Genomic DNA, 18,579 nt, shown 5'->3' on the forward strand with positions numbered 1-18,579 from the left:
AAGGTGACAGGTGCAGGGGTTCCACTAGTGGTTTAGAAATAAAACCAGCAGCTACTTTTAAAAAGTAAGACAGCCGACAGGAGAGGGGAATGAAACTGGAGCAGCAGGCTGGCAGATGCTGTGAGAGGAGGCGGGGAAGCTGAAGAAGCAGATTCACCAGGCTCAGACAAACACAGGGCAGGATCAGAAGATAAATCCCAGAGCCACTGCAGTGATTCCACAGATTAATGACTCATAGAGCTCATAAGGCCCACAGTGTGAATAACAACAAAATCAGTCAAATAATAACATTACAATTCACAAACTCTTGCAAGAGACAAGAGAGACAAAGAGACGTCTTGGATTTAATGAGATGTGTGTATAATGTCAGCGTACAGATGTCTTCAAACTGACTGTCACCACAACATTCATCAATTATTCATATAACATTTATATCAACACAGAACTCAAAAATTATTTTAAAATGCTGTCTGACCTCAGAGTCTCCAGTCTACAATGTGGACTCTCCAGTCCAGCAGACAGCAGCTTCACTCCTGAATCCTGCAGCTTGTTGATACGCAGGTCCAGCTCTCTCAGATGGGAGGGGTTGGACTTCAGAGCTGAGGCCAGAGAAGCACAGCAGCTCTCTGACAAGCTGCAGCCTCTCAATCTGAATAAAGAATAAAGCATGTAGCTATAAAAATGTTCCTGAATGCTTGCAACAATCCAGTTTCATAATCTAATTATATCTGTTCAGGTTTTAAATGTGTATCTCAACATTGTTATGCCCCAGTCAATGGACTTTAGCATTTTGTTAGTGTGGATCAGCGTAATATCGGCCTTATAGGATCATTCCATCTGAAATCAGACAGTTTTGTCTCAGAATTGGTCAATTTACCTTGAACACATTCTTTAACCAACAATATAAATTTGAAATTTGAAATCTTGGAGTTTGGGCTCTGAATGCCAAGTAGTTTCAAATAAAGGTTTAGTTAAGATTGAGCTAACTAAAATCAAGCTGTTTATTTATTGAAAGCAATAAATATGCTTTCTGGTATATCTTCATCAGTGGAAAACATATTTGTTCAGCCTGTTCAGTATGCATGTAATGTGTAGAAATTTGTATTATCCTGTTGAAACTCCCTCATGATGAAATGACCATTTCAGTTAGTAGTTTGGGGATGGAGCAGACAACACCATGGAAAAGGTTTCAACCAGATATACACAGCTTAGAGGAAATTTCTAATTCCATCTGAATGTGAAATGAATGTGAATAGAATTCTGAAAATGTCCAAACAGCTGAGAAATTTCATTCAACTTTCTGTTTTTGCACCATCACCTCTAAAGTGCAATGCCCCTGGTGTCCAAAGTGCATATTACATAAAAAATCTGTATTAAAATTAGAGTTGTGATAGAACTATTTTTTTTTTTACCATGAAGTAATTTCATAAGGATGATAAAATGTTGTACACATTAACTACATACCATCATGCTTACATTGTGAAAGAGACAAGAGTGTCCTAATATGCCCACAAGTGACTTTTTATGCCTCAAGATACACAAAAGAAAATATCTTTAATACATTGAGTATCCATAGTTGCATCAATACCTTGGTGATTATGAGCTCTATACATTCTGTGAAATTAACACAATAAAAATCAGATCAAAGTTTTGCCCCCATAGATGGAGGCCATTTTGGAGCCAATTTGGACCCCTGTGTCTTTAAAATTATGGAAAATATCACTACCAAAGTTCATCGTTATTCATTTGAATACACAAGGATTGTGTGAAAACAATAGGAGGACAATTTGAGACCTAAGACTGTAAAACTCCCACATCCTGTCTGATGTCAGATGGAGTGAGTATACAGTCTTCCTCAAATTAAGTGTTACCACAGTAATAATATAATACTCATGTCAGCACATCATTAAAAAATGCTGTCTGACCTCAGAGTCTCCAGTCTACAGTGTGGACTCTCCAGTCCAGCAGACAGCAGCTTCACTCCTGAATCCTGCAGCTTGTAGTTGTAACTCAGGTCCAGCTCTCTCAGATGGGAGGGGTTGGACTTCAGAGCTGAGGCCAGAGAAGCACAGCAGCTCTCTGACAAGATGCAGTCTCTCAATCTGAATAAAGAATAAAGCATGTAGCAATGGAAGACATTATTGCTGGATAGAAACTCTGCATGAAACCATCCGATTTTTCATAATCCCAATCAAAGCTGTGGAGGTTTTAAATACAGAATTTTCTAAAATGGCATGCACAAATCCAAACACCACAATATTCATATAATACTCATTTCAGCACATAAATAAATAATGCTGTCTGACCTCAGAGTCTCCAGTCTACAGTGTGGACTCTCCAGTCCAGCAGACAGCAGCTTCACTCCTGAATCCTGCAGCTTGTTGTCACTCAGGTCCAGCTTTCTCAGATGGGAGGGGTTGGACTTCAGAGCTGAGGCCATAGAAGCACAGCAGCTCTCTGACAAGCTACAGTCTCTCAATCTGAATAAAGAATAAAGCATGTAGCTATAAAAATGTTCCTGAATGCTTGTAACAATCCACTGTTTCATAATCTAATTATATCTGTTCAGGTTTTAAATGTGTATCTCAACATTGTTATGCTCCAGTCAATGGACTTCAGCATTTTGTTAGTGTGGATCAGCGTAATATCGGCCTTATAGGGTCATTCCATCTGAAATCAGACAGGCTGTCACACCTACGTTTGTCTCAGAATTGGTCAATTTACCTTGAACACATTCTTTAACCAATATATGGATAAATCTGGACCCTGGGCCCTGAATCCCAAGTAGATTAAAATAAGTAAAGGTTTAATTAAGGTCCTGAATAGCCACTTTTTATTCTGACAATATTTTCAGATGACAGTTTCTCTGGAAATAATTGTGATAAAAAGCTAAATTTGAGTTGGATGTTGCGTTAGCCAGAACTTATGCATAACTAAAAATCAAGCTGTTTATTAAAAGCAATAAATATGTTTTCTGGTATATCTTCATTGGTGGAAAACACGTGTGCATATTTTTTCAACCTCAGAACATTTTACATTTCTCCGTCAGCTCAAGAAATTCAGAGTGAGGAAACATCGCCTGCTCCGTTTCTATTCAGCCATCATAGAAAGCATCCTCACTTCATCCATAACAGTCTGGTACAGCAGTTTGGACACTCACTCTCGGAATAAATTACAGCGCATTGTCAACAAATCATCCAAAATCATTGGCATCCCCCTCCCATCAATGGAATCACTTCATCACAAACGGACAGTGAAAAGGGCAAGAAAAATGATTTCTGACCCCACTCACCCAGCACACCATGTTTTCCAGCTGTTGCCCTCTGGGAGGCGCTACAGTTCTCTGCTCACCAAAACAACCCGTTTTAAAAACAGCTTCTTTCCAACTGCCATACGAACTCTGAACTCCCTCTGACAATTCCATTATGTCTATGCTGTGTCTATGATGTTTTGTTTCATATTCAGTTATCTATTACTATGGCCATGAAACGTTGTGCAATATATGTTATGTTTACTGTACTGTGATGTGGGTCCTGTACTGTATATTGTACTGATTGTATGTTGTACTGATGTTTTTATGTTTTTATGTTGGAACCTTGCTTAATGTATTGAAAACAAATTCCACCAGCCTGGCTGTGTGGACATTAAAGAATCTAATCTAAATCTAATCTAATTATTTGTACATGTAATATGTAGAAATTTGCATTATCCTGTTGAAACTCCCTCATGATGAAATGACCATTTCAGTTATAAGCTTTGTTTTTATGTGTATTCTGATGAAATGTTGCCTGTAGGCAGCAGGGGTCACTGTTCTCTATGGATGGTGTTGTCGGTCGGTCGCTCTGTTCACCACTTTATGGGTCACTCGGCCCGCAGGGAGTTAGACTGCAGACTCTCAAGCGGGAGACCGGAGGTCCATTCCCGGCAGAGACGCTTCCACAAAAAAAACGTTGCGGCTGTTAGACTCTTAGTCTTGTTAGTCAGTATTGAAATTACTTTTAGAAAATATGGCTATGAATTCATCATAGACTTGGCCTCCTTTGTTCTAAAGTACAATTATTCCAAGTTTGAAAATGATTTTTATTTGCAAATAAAAGGAACTACTATGGATTCGCCTTTTGCTCCGAATTACGCCAATTTATATGTGAGCCTTTTCGAAAAGAATTTTGTATTTAATCCATCTGAGAACACATTTCCAATTCCAATATTTTCAAGTGGTACCGGTATATCGATAATGTCTCTTGCATCTGGGTAGGGTCAGTGAACGAGCTCAGTGAATTCGTTCACACCCTGAATAGGGATGTCCACATAAATCGACGATCGATTTATTGTTTGTTATGTATCACGTCGATTAACCTTAACGGTTAACGACTGTTTAAATTGCGTAATCGCAGTCGGTTAGTCCAACTGCACAAATGGCCATTAAACCAAAGTGGAGAGCTACTTGCAAGAAATGCCTCCACCACTTGATACGAATCCACCGGACCGGTGGGAAGCCAACCAGGTAGGATTCCCAGGCTGACAGCACGAACGCAGCGGTGCCTCTGCACCCCGGGACCTCTGTCCCGTCAGAGCGCGTCTTCTCTGCCGCTGGACTGACGGTGGATAGACGGTTCGTATGTGGTGCGTTACGCTGGAGCGTTTGGACATGCTGATCTGTGTAAATAAAAATGTTTAGGAGTTTGGAAACGTGATTTCAGTCGGATTAATATCGGAATATGAGAATGCGGCAGGATTTTATAATCCATAACTGCATCGCCTACATAGACTAATACTTTAATAATATTCTTATTTTGTTCTTTATGATTATAGCCTCTATTTAGCTTCAATATGCTTGTCAGTGTGACTTACATTGTTTATCTGAATAATGCTTCAAAGTGTGTGTAATGGCACGTGTGTTTTGTTTTATTTTGTTTTGTTTTGTTGTTTGTTTGTTTTTTTGGGGGGGGGGCTAACAAACATCGATATTTGATCGTTAACTAACAGTGCAAATCGATCAAGATTCTTTTTTTTGAAAATGTGCATCCCTAACCCTGAATAATGTTGATCATAGTTTAAAATTTAATTTAAACTATGATCTGATTGATTCTGCTAAGGTTCATTTTCTTGACATGTGGGTTGTAAAAGCTGAAAATGCATTAAAGACTACTATATACAGAGAAGAAATTGCCAAAAACTCTGTTGGGCTGACAGTTTTCATCCTGAGAAACTAAAGAAAGGTATCCCCAAGGGTCAGTTTTTTAGACTTCATCGTTTGTGTCACTCTACTGATGAGTTTAAAGAAAAGGCAAAAGTGATGAGGGACAGTTTCCTTATGAGAGGGTCCCTGCTACATGAGTTGATAACGCTTATGATGCAGCTCTTGAGAAATCACGAGTTGAACTATTCCAAAAACCTAATCCCAAAGAAAAGACATTTTCAGTCACATTTACAACCACACACACACCTGAGTCACATCTCATTACACGCGCCATAATGAAACATCGAAATATACTTACCTCTGTTGTATGTTGTTCTTGAACAGATATTACACTATTTTTCACTTAATGAATTCAACTCTGATTCCCAGCATGCCTATAAGGCAGATCACTCTACGTGCACAGCACTGACAGAGATGATCGACGAATGGTTATCTGATATTGACAAGAAGAAAATGATGGTTGGAACTGTATTACTTGACTTTAGCACAGCATTTGATATTATAGACCATCGGTTATTATTAACGAAACTAACTGCATATGGGTTTAGTCCTACAGCAATCAATTGGATGAATAGCTACTTATCCAATAGGATGCAGTCTGTGTTTTTTAATGGTAGTTTTTCCTCCCCTACATGCTTACAGTGTGGCGTGCCCCAGGGGAGTTGCCTTGGGCCGCTACTCTTTTCAGTATTTACCAATGACATGCCCTATGTTTTGGATAAGTGCAGTGCTACTCTATTTGCAGATGATATAACTATATATTTTGCATCAACTAACATAACTGAGTTAAGGAACACACTTCAATCTGAATTGCAACTATTACTTGACTGGATATGTGAGAATAGACTTGTTTTGAATGTAAAAACCAAAAAGCAAAAGTATGATGTTCAGGGCCAAACATGCCACTAATAATGATAATCAGCTGTGCCTATCACTCAAAGGCTCGGATATTGAACAGGTTCAAAAGGCAAATTTGCTTGGTATCACACTCGATGGGCAGCTATCATGGGAGAAACATATTGAAAATATTGTTAAGAAAATGGGTAGAGGAATATCATGCATCAGAACATGTTCCTCTTTTTTTTACCCCTGCCTCTAGAGTGCTAGTGACACAGGCACTAGTTTTATCTCACCTTGATTACTGCTCAGCAGTCTGGTCGGGTGCAGCCAAAAAAGATCTGTCTGAGCTCCAAATAGCTCAGAATAAAGCTGCAAGGCTTGCACTGCCCTGTCTATTAGATGTGAGGCAGAGTACAGAGAGAATGCATGCCAGTCTCTCATGGCTCAGAGTAGAGGAGAGGTTGGCATGCAATCTAATGGCTTTCTTTTGGAATATCTGTTATAGTAAACAGCCAATTTGTCTGTACTCACAAATAAATGATGTGAGAGATCAACATATTCACACTACCAGGCAGGCTACTAAGGGTTATCTAGTTAAACCAAAACCCAGAACAGATGCAGTGTGCAGTTCTGTAATGTATAGGGCCATCACAATGGGGAACAAGTTACCAACTATGATCATTGAAGCACCCAGCAAGGCAAGTTTTAAAAAACTACTAAAAAAACACATTAACAATAACCCTAACGTTAATTAACCGACCTGATCAACCACGATGGAATGCAATTTGATGTGTTGTGATTTTTAGTTTTTTATTTCTTTTTATTTCTTGAATATGTTTTTATTGAGACTTGTTACATGTGTTATATGTCTTGTTATATAAACATCGAACAAAAAGTTCGGAACTTTGTGTTTGGTCGATTATTTCTCTGTTGTAACAATGCTTCTTGGCAATACATTTTATACCGTTGGAAAGCCTGTTTATTTCCCTTTTAAATGGTGCCCCATTTGTAAGGAACATGCATTTGTGGGATGAGCAGCACAGCTGAGTATGTGGGTTGCGCTCATGAAAAATTTCCCAAATCTTCTCTGCCAATGCCAAACAGCTTATTCTGCTGTTGCTATTGACTCTTGTTTGGTGTTGTTTGGTGGATTGGATGATTGAAGTCTATCAGTAACAAGGAAGAAACAAGACATATTGGCAATTTTACAATTTATTCATTTAACAAACAGTCAGGAGCCTCAGTAGCGTGTGGAAGAACCATACACAGCCACAACAGCCTGGCACCTCCTCCTCATGCTGGTCACCAGCCTGGTGACCAGCAAACTTTATTCTATTATAGAAAATATGGCAGCCAAACAACTGGTAGGCCTTTCAAAATTCATAATTCTGAAAATGTCCAAATAGCTAAGAAGTTTCATTAAACTTAAACTGTTTTATTAAATTGAAATTAAAATGTTTTTGCACCATGCAGTACTTCAAGTCCTTCAAAACCTATAAAGTGCAATATCTCATCAAAATATGCATAAGTGTCACCGCAATATTGATATAATATTCATGTCAGCACATAATTAAAAAATGCTGTCTGACCTCAGAGTCTCCAGTCTACAGTGTGGACTCTCCAGTCCAGCAGACAGCAGCTTCACTCCTGAATCCTGCAGCTTGTTGTTACTCAGGTCCAGCTCTCTTAGATGGGAGGGGTTGGACTTCAGAGCTGAGACCAGGACTTCACAGTGTGTGTCTGAGAGTCCACAGCCAGAAAGTCTGTGAATACAGATTTAATGTGAGATGAGTGATTATCAAAGCAAAACTGAGACTAAGCATACCAATCAAAACAACATACTACTAATACTACAACAACTAAAAATGATAATACTAATTTGTATTAGAGAATGTGCTCAATGTATAATATAAGCAGAGACCAAGCAGAAACAACACAGGCATTACATGACAGTCCTGTAGATTTAAAAAAAAAAGACAACAACCACATCATGTAATACTAATTGTAATGTGCACACTATCCTCTGGAAATACTGCTGTCTGTTGTGATAAAATATCCTCTTTCTAAACTTTTTCACCACAGCCTCTTAACTCCTGAAGCTCCTTGGTTGGTTTGTATTAAGATCCCTTCAGCCCAAGGAAGATAAGTATAAAAACAACACTTTTTCTGTAAAGTCACAACATTCATTACAGCTAAACAGAAGAACTGTGTTCACTAACATGATAGCTTTAAACAGCCAACTGAAAACTACAAGTGTACTTTGCTCTCACTGCATTTGCAACAACAATTCAAGAATATTTTCACAACTGAGTTGTAATCTCTGGAATAAACAGATTTAACACCAGTGTTGAGGTCACTGCTGGAAAAAAAGTAATGAATTACACATTACTCCTTACTTTTCATGAAAAGCAATGAATTACTTTACTTATTACTCCCCAAGAAAAGTAATTAGTTACACTAATCATTACATTGCTTTTGTGTTATACCCTAAAGTGATTGTGCTAGGCTTACTTCTGTTCATTGGGACAATAAATATTGTCGACCTAAGCCGACATTACCAGCAGAAGTCGTCTAAATAATGACAGACTCAAAATATTTTTAAGGTTTATAATAAAGTTAGACAGGGTTTCCCATACATAGACAACTTTGTGGCGGCCCGCCACAATATCAACACTGACCACCACAAATGTTTTTTTATTTTATTTTACTATTTCATTGTAGAGCTGCGTGTAGTGCATTGATTTGCTCAGCCCCTACTTGCTCTGCGCTCTCTCTCTCTCGATCTCTTTCTCAATCTCTCTCTGTCTTTTGCTCTCTCTCTGTCTCTCGCTCTCTGTCGCTCACTCTCTCTCTCTCTATCTCTTGCTCGCTCTCTCTGTCGCTCTGAAAAATAACTTATTTTACTCCGTTACAGGAAAATGTAATGTGATTACAGTGATGCATTACATTTTAACAACATTTTATAGTGTGTATGTTTGAGGAACTATATATCTTTATTGTAATTCTTATGGTGTCAGGTGTGAAGGCAGCTCTGCACTGTTGTATAATGTTGATATTTACTACTAACCGAGCCTCCCTGCAGTTCCTCACAGCTGGGATCAGTCTCCTTCGTCCCTCCCCTGATGTGTTGCACTCCTTCAGGTCCAACACATCCAGAACCTCCTCTGACATCTGCAGCATGTAGGCCAGAGCTGAGCAGTGGATCTCAGAGAGTTTCTTCTCTGTTCTGTTCTTTGACTTAAGGAACTCTTGGATGTCCTGATGTACTGAGTGGTCGTTCATCTCCATCAAACAGTGGAAGATGTTGATGCTTCTGTCAGGAGAGGTTTTGGAGGTGTTCATCTCCTTCAGGTTGCTGATGGCTCTCTGGACGCTCTCTGGACTGCTCTCTGTCCGACCCAGCAGGCCTCCTAAGAGACTCTGGTTGGACTCTAGTGAGAGGCCATGAAGGAAGCGGACAAAGAGGTCCAGGTGGCCATTTTTACTCTTCAGAGCTTTTCCCATGACTCTCCTCAGGAAGACATCTAGGGATGGGTCACTGCTGCCAAATATACTCCTGTCTTGTCCCAGGAATGTCTTCAGTACCTTCTTATCCCTGTTTTTGTGACAGTGGCTCATGTAGACTGCAGCGAGAAACTCCTGAATGCTCAGATGAACAAAGCAGTAGACCATTTTCTGGAAGAGCACACACTCTTGTTTGAAGATCTCTGTGCACACTCCTGAGAACACCAAGGCCTCTCTGACATCAAGACCACACTCCTCCAGGTCTTCTTGGTAGAACATGAGGTTGCCTTTCTCCAGATGTTCAAACGCCAGCCTCCCCAGCTTCAGAAGAACTTCTCTATCAGTCTCCGTCAGCTCCTGTTGACTCATCTCATGTCTCTCATCATACTTCTGCTTCTTCCTCTTTGTCTGAACCAGCAGGAAGTGTGAGTACATCTCAGTCAGGGTCTTGGGCAGCTCTCCTCTCTGGTCTGTTGTCAACATGTGCTCCAGAACTGTAGCAGTGATCCAACAGAAGACCGGGATGTGGCACATGATGTGGAGGCTCCTGGATGCCTTGATATGTGAGATGATTCTGCTGGACAGCTCCTGATCCCTGGATCTCCTCCTGAAGTACTCCTCCTTCTGGGGGTCAGTGAACCCTCGTACTTCTGTTACCCTGTCAACACGTGTAGGAGGGATCTGATTGGCTGCTGCAGGTCTGGACGTTATCCAGAGGAGAGCTGAGGGAAGCAGATTCCCCTCGATGAGGTTTGTCAACAGCACATCTACTGATGATGTCTGTTTGACATCAGACACAACATCATTGTTCTGGAAATCCAATAAAAGTCTGCTTTCATCCAGGCCGTCAAAGATGAACACAAGTTTACAGAGAGCGAGCTTCTCTGCTGTGACCATCTGTAATGTTGGATGGAAAACACGGAGCAGCATGAGAAGACTGTACCGCTCATCTTTGATCAAGTTCAGCTCCCGGAACGAAAGCAGAATCACAAGACTGACATCTTGATTTTCCAAGCCCTCTGCCCAGTCCAGAGTGAACTTCTGCACTGAGAAGGTTTTTCCAATGCCAGCAACGCCCTTCGTCAGAACTACTCTGATGTGTCTCTCTTGGCCAGGTAAGGGTTCAAAGATGTCGTGGCACTTGATTGGAGTGTCATGGAAGGTCTCCATCTTGGATGCTGTCTCAAGCTGCCACACCTCATGTTGAGTATTAACCCCTTCACTCTGTCCCTCTGTGATGTAGAGCTCAGTGTAGATCCTATTGAGGGGGGTTTCAGTTCCTGCTTCAGCAGTTCCTTCTATCACAAATTCACATCTCCTTCTCAGACTGATCTTATGCTCATCTAAATCCTCCTGCAGACCGCTGTCCGCTGGAAGAGAAGAAAGAATAAGCAAGTGTTTAACAAATATGCTATTGTTTCTTGGTTTTAGAAATGGTGACAACAGTATACTGACCCCCAGTCTTACTTTGTGCAGTGCTAGTTTGACTGGGTGTCTGCAGTCCAGGTGTTGTTCTGGATCGTTCTCCACACTGGGGACAGGCGGAGTCTCCTGATGAACCAGACTGGTCCCAGTATGAGGTGATGCACTGTCTGCAAAACCAGTGTCCACAGCTGGTAGAGACTGGATCCCTCAGGTCCTCCTGACACAATGCACACCAAGACAGCTGCTGCTTCACAACACCACTACTCCTCTTCCTCTCTCTGTGGAGATGAACACAATTCATTATAACTGATGTCTGCTATCACCAGAAAACACCATGTAAAGTTTCAACTAAAAACTTTATTGTAAATTAAATGTCAAGATGCTAATACTGCCAATACTATCTACTATCTAGATGATCAGATAGCATCATGCTGCCTCAATATAAAGGTGCAATCAATGGTGCACAATTGGTGCACCATGGTGGGATTACTCAATAGATGTGTAGGAATTTGTACATAACCATCTCCATATGGGCATAGATGCATGTTCCCTATATGAGTAGGCATTATACAGTTTAGCATGTGACATTTTATTTACTATTACTTAAGTTGGATAACACTGCCTTTTTGTCTACTGCGTTTTATATCGTTTTTCCTCTTTTTCTTGTCTCTCATTATTTCCATCATATTATCCCCTCCCTCTCCACTATCCATGTAAACGGCATACTCAGATTTTTACTTGCTGATCAGTAAATGTTTAGTGAATTCAACTTTAGGACACAAATGTGTGAATACTATCTGAGTATAAATTCCAACATGCAAGTTTTCAGGTGTTTTGCTGCAAAAATGCCTCCATCATTTCTGGCTAAAATAATCCAGATGAAGATCCATGTTGGCTGAACAGTTGTATTGTAAAGCAGTGTCCAGTGTCTTTCCTGGATATCTTCACAACTAGTTTTACTTCAAGAATACAATCCTCTCATAGTGTGTAATGTAACAGTAAAGGCAAACAAATCTAACTGACAGATCAGAATTTTGTCTTCATACTCATTTAATTATATTCCATCAGGTAGGCTTACAGTCTAAGCAGTCCTCTTACCTTGTACCTGATGGTCCAGGTTCATTACTGAACTTTGGAGGATTACCCATAGACCAGTCACTCTTCATAGACAGACAGCTGGATACTGGAGACTCTGCTCTCTGCCTGTGGACTTGACTTCTGGAAACATAAATGTTTTATACATATCATTAGTTCTAGTAAAGACAGACAACAATTGGAGTTTTTGATAACATGGCCTTTTGATAAGGAGAACAGCTAGTTATGTTCATATCCAAATCTGCATGTTCTGTACATGTTATCTGCAGCTGTAAACAGAATGTTAAGGTGAATAGTTTTTCACAATGTACGTCTACATGTCCAAAAGAGACACCAAGAGATACAGCCTTCCAGTCTCTCTGTATTTTTTTTAATATTATTAATTAAGCCATTTTTGCTTTATTGGAGAGTACAGTGGAGAGAGACGGGAAAGGGGGAAGAAAGGGGGACGACATGTGGGAAAGGTCCAAGGCCGGATTCAAACCCAGGACGTTGTGTTTACATGGTGCACGCCTTAGACCACTAAGTGTCCAGGATGCCAGATTTTGCATCAGTGGTCTCCATGGCAACAAATGAGGGGAGAAGGCTCGTCCCATTCACCTCTTTTATGCAGTCCTGCACCGTTGCAAACTCATGTAGTCACTCTGAGCACACTGAGTCAACGTCAGAATACGTAAAACCGTCTGAGAGGGCTCAGTCTGCTTTCATCTGTATTCAGTCTGTGATTCTGTGAGTCTGGATTCAGCTGCTGAATCCAAATGAATTATGGACTCATAAACTTTGGCTTTATGTAGTCTGACGTTAACTGAAGTGCTCAGCGTGAATTCACAAGTTCACAAGGGAACTTTACATAAAAGGTGCTAATTGGACGGGCCTATATGTCACTTGACGTCTTTTATCATCATATCCGTAGTGCAATGAACTGTGGGAAATCTCACTAATAAAATCTGCAGGGTAGCGGACTCTCTGGAAGCCCCAAAAGTCCACATGAGAGCCCTTACAGACTTGATGAATTCTGGCACAGGACAGACCCAGACCCCTCTTGGACTTCACAGGAACGCACTGCAAAGTCCACGAGTCAGCAAGTCTGGGAAAGTCCAGACTTGTGGATTCAGCACAGCATTGATTATGTCCATGATGGTGTTTCTGTGGGCGGCTTTCTCAAATAAAGTTTACACCTAGAAGCTGCAATATTGTATATATGCTGTAAATTCATATTGTTTTCATTTTCTAATATTTTTCCTCATTTGTTATATCTATAAACGATACATGTAGTTTGATATTTTTATAATTTTATAAATTTCATGTATGTTCATTTACTTTCATACTTTTTTGTTTGTTTGTTTCCTATTATTAGTATACTTTCCTATCATCCGTTTTTAATTCATTTTCCTTTGCCTCATGTTATACTGTAATTACTTTGAACACCCTCATAATGGTGTAATTTATATAGTTTTTTAAACTTTTCATTCATATACTGTATTTGTACTTAGTATAACTGATGTTATACTAATTAATGATTAATTAAATTAATGATTAAATGATTATTATAACTGTCTGCTATCATCAGAAAACACCATGTAAAGTTTCCACTAAAAACTTTGTCTTGATAATTGCAAATTAAATGTCAAGATTTGCCAATACTATCTACTATCTAGATGATCAGATAGCATCATGCTGCCTCAATATAAAGGTGCAATCAATGGTGCACAATTGGTGCACCATGGTGGGATTACTCAATAGTTGTGTAGAAATTTGTACATATAACCATCTCCATATGGGCATAGATGCATGTTCCCTATATGAGTAGGCATTATACAGTTTAGCATGTGACATTTTATTTACTATTACTTAAGTTGGATAACATTGCCTTTTTGTCTACTGTGTTTTATATCGTTTTTCCTCTTTTTCTTGTCTCTCATTATTTCCATCATATTATCCCCTCCCTCTCCACCACCCATGTAATCCGCATATTCAGATTTTCACTTGCTGATCAGTAAATCTTTAGTGAATTCAACTTTAGGACACAGATGTGTGAATACTCTCTGAGTATAAATTCCAACATGCAAGTTCTCAGGTGTTTTGCTGCAAAAATGCCTCCATCATTTCTGGCTAAAATAATCCACATGAAGATCCATGTTGGCTGAACAGTTGTATTGTAAAGCAGTATCCAGTGTCTTTCCTGGATATCTTCACAACTAGTTTTGCTTCAAGAATACAATCCTCTCATAGTGTGTAATGTAACAGTAAAGGCAAACCAATCTAACTGACAGATCAGCATTTTGTCTTCATACTCAGTTCATTATATTCCATCAGGTAGGCTTACAGTCTAAGCAGTCCTCTTACCTTGTATCTGATGGTCCAGGTTCATTACTGAACTTAGGAGGATTACTCATAGACCAGTCACTCTTCATAGACAGACAGCTGGGTACTGGAGACTCTGCTCTCTGCCTGTGGACTTGACTTCTGGAAACATAAATGTTTTATACATATCATTAGTTCTAACAAAGACAGACAACAATTCATGCAACGTTGCACATCGTCAGTTTTTCTGCACATCTTAAGTTTTTGATAACATGGCCTTTTGCGTCAGTGGTATCCATGGCAACAAATGAGGGGAGAAGGCCCGTCCCATTCACCTCTTTTATGCAGTCCTGCACCGTTGCAAACTCATGTAGTCACTCTGAGCACACTGAGTCAACGTCAGAATACGCATAACCGTCTGAGAGGGCTCAGTCTGCTTTCATCTGCATTCAGTCTGTGATTCTGTGAGTCTGGATTCAGCTGCTGAATCCAAATGAATTATGGACTCATAAACTTTGGCTTTATGTAGTCTGACGTTAACTGAAGTGCTCAGTGTGAATATGCGAGTTTGCAAGGAAGCAGAGCTTTACATAAAAGATGCTAAGTGGACGGGCTTATATGTCACTTGATGTCTTTTATAATCATATCTGTAGTGCAATGAACTGTGGGAAATATCACCCACTCGCAAAGTCCACGAGTCAGCAAGTCTGGGAAAGTCCAGACTTGTGGATTCAGCACAGCATTGATTATGTCCATGATGGTGTTTCTGTGGGCGGCTTTCTCAAATAAAGTTTACACCTAGAAGCTGCAATACTGTATATATGCTGTAAATTCATAATGTTTTCATTTTCTAATATTTTTCCTCATTTGTTATATACAAACAATACATGTAGTTTGATATTTAATCATTTCATGAATTTCATAATTTTCACATGTATTCATATATTTTCATACTGTTCATTCCTATTATTAGTATACTTTCATGTCATCCGTTTTTAATTCATTTTTCTTTGGAGTTTTAGAAGTATGCTCTCTAATTTGGTTTGATTACTTTGTTTTTTCTTCAGATGTTGAGGAATACTGGATAATCAAAGTGACATTGAACCAACCCAATTTCTAGATGAGAGATTAAAACTAATGGCTTTTAATTTTAAAAGCAAAACTCTGTGGTCTACTGTATCAAATGCTTTTTGCAAGTCCTGCAACACCATTCCACAAAAGTTTTCGTTATCCACCTCCTCATGACAAAATCTGTGTCAGACAAGTGATTTGTGAGACAAGTGTTTGTGGAATGTGATTTTGTAAAACCAGATTAAAATTCATATGAGATTATGTTTTTGAAAACCTTCAATCTGTTCAAAAATGATTTGTTCAAAGTACTTTGGATAAAACACTTAAAATAGAAACAGATCTATAGTTTGCCTCATTATGTTCTACTGCAATTACTTTGAGCACCCTCATAATTTAACATTTTCTCATTTAATCAGGTTGTATCAAGTGGGCTTACAGTGTAACCAGTCCTCTTACTTTGTGTCTGAGGGTCCATGTTCATTACTGAAGACTGGAGGAAAATCTTTCATAGACAGACAGCTGGATACTGGAGGCTCTGCTCTGCCCTCCTCTTCCTCCACAGGAACACTCATCTTCTGGACTTCAGTCAGTCTGAGAGGTAAACCAGACACACACACACACACACACTGTATAAGCAACCCAGCCAGCATTACATCCGGGCCGTATTTACACATTCTGAAAATACTCTCTGAGATCTCATTACTTTACCTAAAAATTCCCAGCAAGGAGTCCCAGCTCATGAGTGATTTAGGAAAGTTGTCAGAGCAACTCTGAGCAAGGAATGAACAAGAACTTTTATCTTAGTGAGGTGTGGTTGACCCCGTTGCTGGGTATGATGACACTTTCTTTTAGACGCTGTCATTGGTTGATCAAGAAAAATCTCAACACGCCTCTTTTGGTCGTACAGAATGCACTCAAGGAATCACACAAGATAATCACACAATTTACTCTCTCTATATATAATATATATCTATAACAACATTAATGGTGTAATAGCGTTACTAGGGCTGGGCAATAATTCAATATTATCGTTTATCGTCTTTCAGTGGAATCATATCGTGATGATATGAAGGTATTTTAATACCGTGACACACATTTCTGCTGTCTGAATTGATGATGACAAGCAAATTTTATTTAAAAACTCTCATAAAATGAGGTATGGTAGGAATATTATTTGAATATTTCTGTTTTGTTTGACATCACACCTAACATTACCATTCGGTCCAATGAGATGAACATTAACTTTATTATTTAACGTGATTTTGCATACATGAACCATATCGTGATATATATTGATATCAAGAAAAATCATTATGATTATCATGATATTGATTTCAACCATATCGCCCAGCGTTACTTTGTTGAGTGGGAGATGTGAGTGCATCTTAATGAGATCAAACACAAACATCGTCCCTGCACGATACAGTCTGTAGCGTTTAGCTCACTGTCATTCCGTGTTTGGAGAACATTTCCTGTTTCTCAGTCTGTCAGCCATTTTGTCCTCTGCTTAATAAACTCCTAAAAGTCCTCCTCTCTATTCTTAACAGTTTGTGAATAACTTTTACCTTTACTAGGATTTTTTTTTTACTAGGATTTAAAGTCCGTAGGAAAGTCTTAGAAAATGTCATCATTCTAAGAGCTTTCTTTAAATTTCACCGTTAGGCCTAGGCACGCAGTATGGTGTCAGTCCCAGCGGGGCTACGCTAGGACCGACTCTCCTACTAGGAAGCTTGTGAAAACAGCCCCTGGTAACTTAGGGTGTTTTCACACTTGGTCCCTTTCAGCCCTCCAAACGAAGTCAGAGCGATTAGTCAGCATTTTTTGCGCATATGTGAACACTCCAAAATAACTCAGACCCCTCTGAAACGAACCGAACTCAGACCTCCTCGGGAGGTGGTCTGAGTACGGTTCGCTTCAAGTCCGCGTTGCGGTTCGTTTACCTTGTGCATTGTGAACACAAAGCGCTCCAGGTTCGCTTCGCCCTTTGCCATTGTATTTTAGCCCTCCAGTCTTGCCGTAGACAAATCACATCCTCCTTGGCTGGGACGCTCGAAAAAACAAATAGACGTAACCATGGCAACCATGGTAACGCTAGCAAGACTAGTGGACGAGGAGTAGTTTGGTCCGAGGATGGAACTACTGCACTTCTCCAGATATGGAACAAAGAACACATCAAACGGCACCTGTCTACAACACAGAAACGCTAAGGTTTTCCTCCAATTTTCAGTTCATATGAAAGCGAGGGGCTTCATTAGGACCGCACTGCAGTGCCGCGTGAAAGTAAAAGTAAAAAAAAAACAAAAAAAAAACTACGTCAAAGGTACTTTACCACATGCGATCAAATGAGAAAAAGTGGAGAATCGTCTGAAATAAGACACATCTCTCCCCAGTGTTGCCAACTTAGCAATTTTGTTGCTAGATTTAGCAACTTTTCAGACTACCCTGGCAACTTTTTTTTCAAAAAAGCACCTAGCAACAAATTTAGCTACTTTTAAAAATGTATTTGGAACTTTTAGCAACTTGTGAAAAGGGACTCAAATGCTAAAATGCACACATTTTCCCTCTAAATGACACAAAAATGATTTTCTCTGTCACACACTCAGTCACAACACACAGTCTGTCTGCCTGGCTGCAAAAGTGCATTGTGAGTGACATCAGCAGTAGTGACGGCTCAGCTCAATAGCCAGGCACAGGCAGCAGCAGCAGCAATCGTTGGCTGACTGCAGTAGCAGTAGCATGCTTTCGACGAGACAAACTTAATTTTTTTGGTCAAATCATTTAAACACATTCAGTTCAGAGTACAATTGTTTGGTTAGGAAGTCACAATTTAAAAAAAAGACGAATTTAGAATTTCCTTCACAAAGTAGCATTAACAATCTGAAAAGGGCTAAGCCTTCAGTAACGTTACTACATGCTAGCGCACTCACTGCAGACGAAAATTAAGCTAGTCTTGAAAAAGGTAAAAAATAAAAATATCTGATCATAAAAAATGTGTTGTGTTTAAATTGCTTTTACAAATAAAAAACTATGATAATAAACAAACAAATCTAAACAAATTTTAAAATCATATTTTTTGCCGAGATGGACAGTCAATTTGAGTAATGTCATTGTGTATTCTACGTAATGACGCAGTTTTACGT

At 39.5% G+C, this 18,579-nt stretch overlaps 1 protein-coding gene across 1 annotated transcript in view; it reads right to left on the bottom strand.

Annotated features, from left to right (window-relative positions):
* LOC139642377 (NACHT, LRR and PYD domains-containing protein 12-like) overlaps positions 1-18,579 on the bottom strand; it is a 32,659-nt gene that overhangs the window by 13,150 nt on the left and 930 nt on the right. Inside the window, exons 2-10 of the mRNA XM_071517186.1 lie at positions 15,896-16,030; positions 14,411-14,530; positions 12,068-12,187; positions 11,012-11,247; positions 9,108-10,914; positions 7,630-7,803; positions 2,307-2,480; positions 1,926-2,102; positions 476-649 (exon numbers count right to left, since the gene is read on the bottom strand). Coding sequence (XP_071373287.1) covers positions 476-649; positions 1,926-2,102; positions 2,307-2,480; positions 7,630-7,803; positions 9,108-10,914; positions 11,012-11,247; positions 12,068-12,187; positions 14,411-14,530; positions 15,896-16,030 — 3,117 coding nt within the window. The remainder of the gene's footprint in view (positions 1-475; positions 650-1,925; positions 2,103-2,306; positions 2,481-7,629; positions 7,804-9,107; positions 10,915-11,011; positions 11,248-12,067; positions 12,188-14,410; positions 14,531-15,895; positions 16,031-18,579) is intronic.

The sequence above is a fragment of the Centroberyx affinis genome, unplaced genomic scaffold (genome assembly GCF_046629955.1).
Source record: "Centroberyx affinis isolate AG114_WGS23_722 - 3 ecotype Tasmania unplaced genomic scaffold, CSIRO-AGI_Caff_v1 ptg000472l_1, whole genome shotgun sequence".
Lineage (NCBI taxonomy): Eukaryota > Metazoa > Chordata > Actinopteri > Beryciformes > Berycidae > Centroberyx > Centroberyx affinis.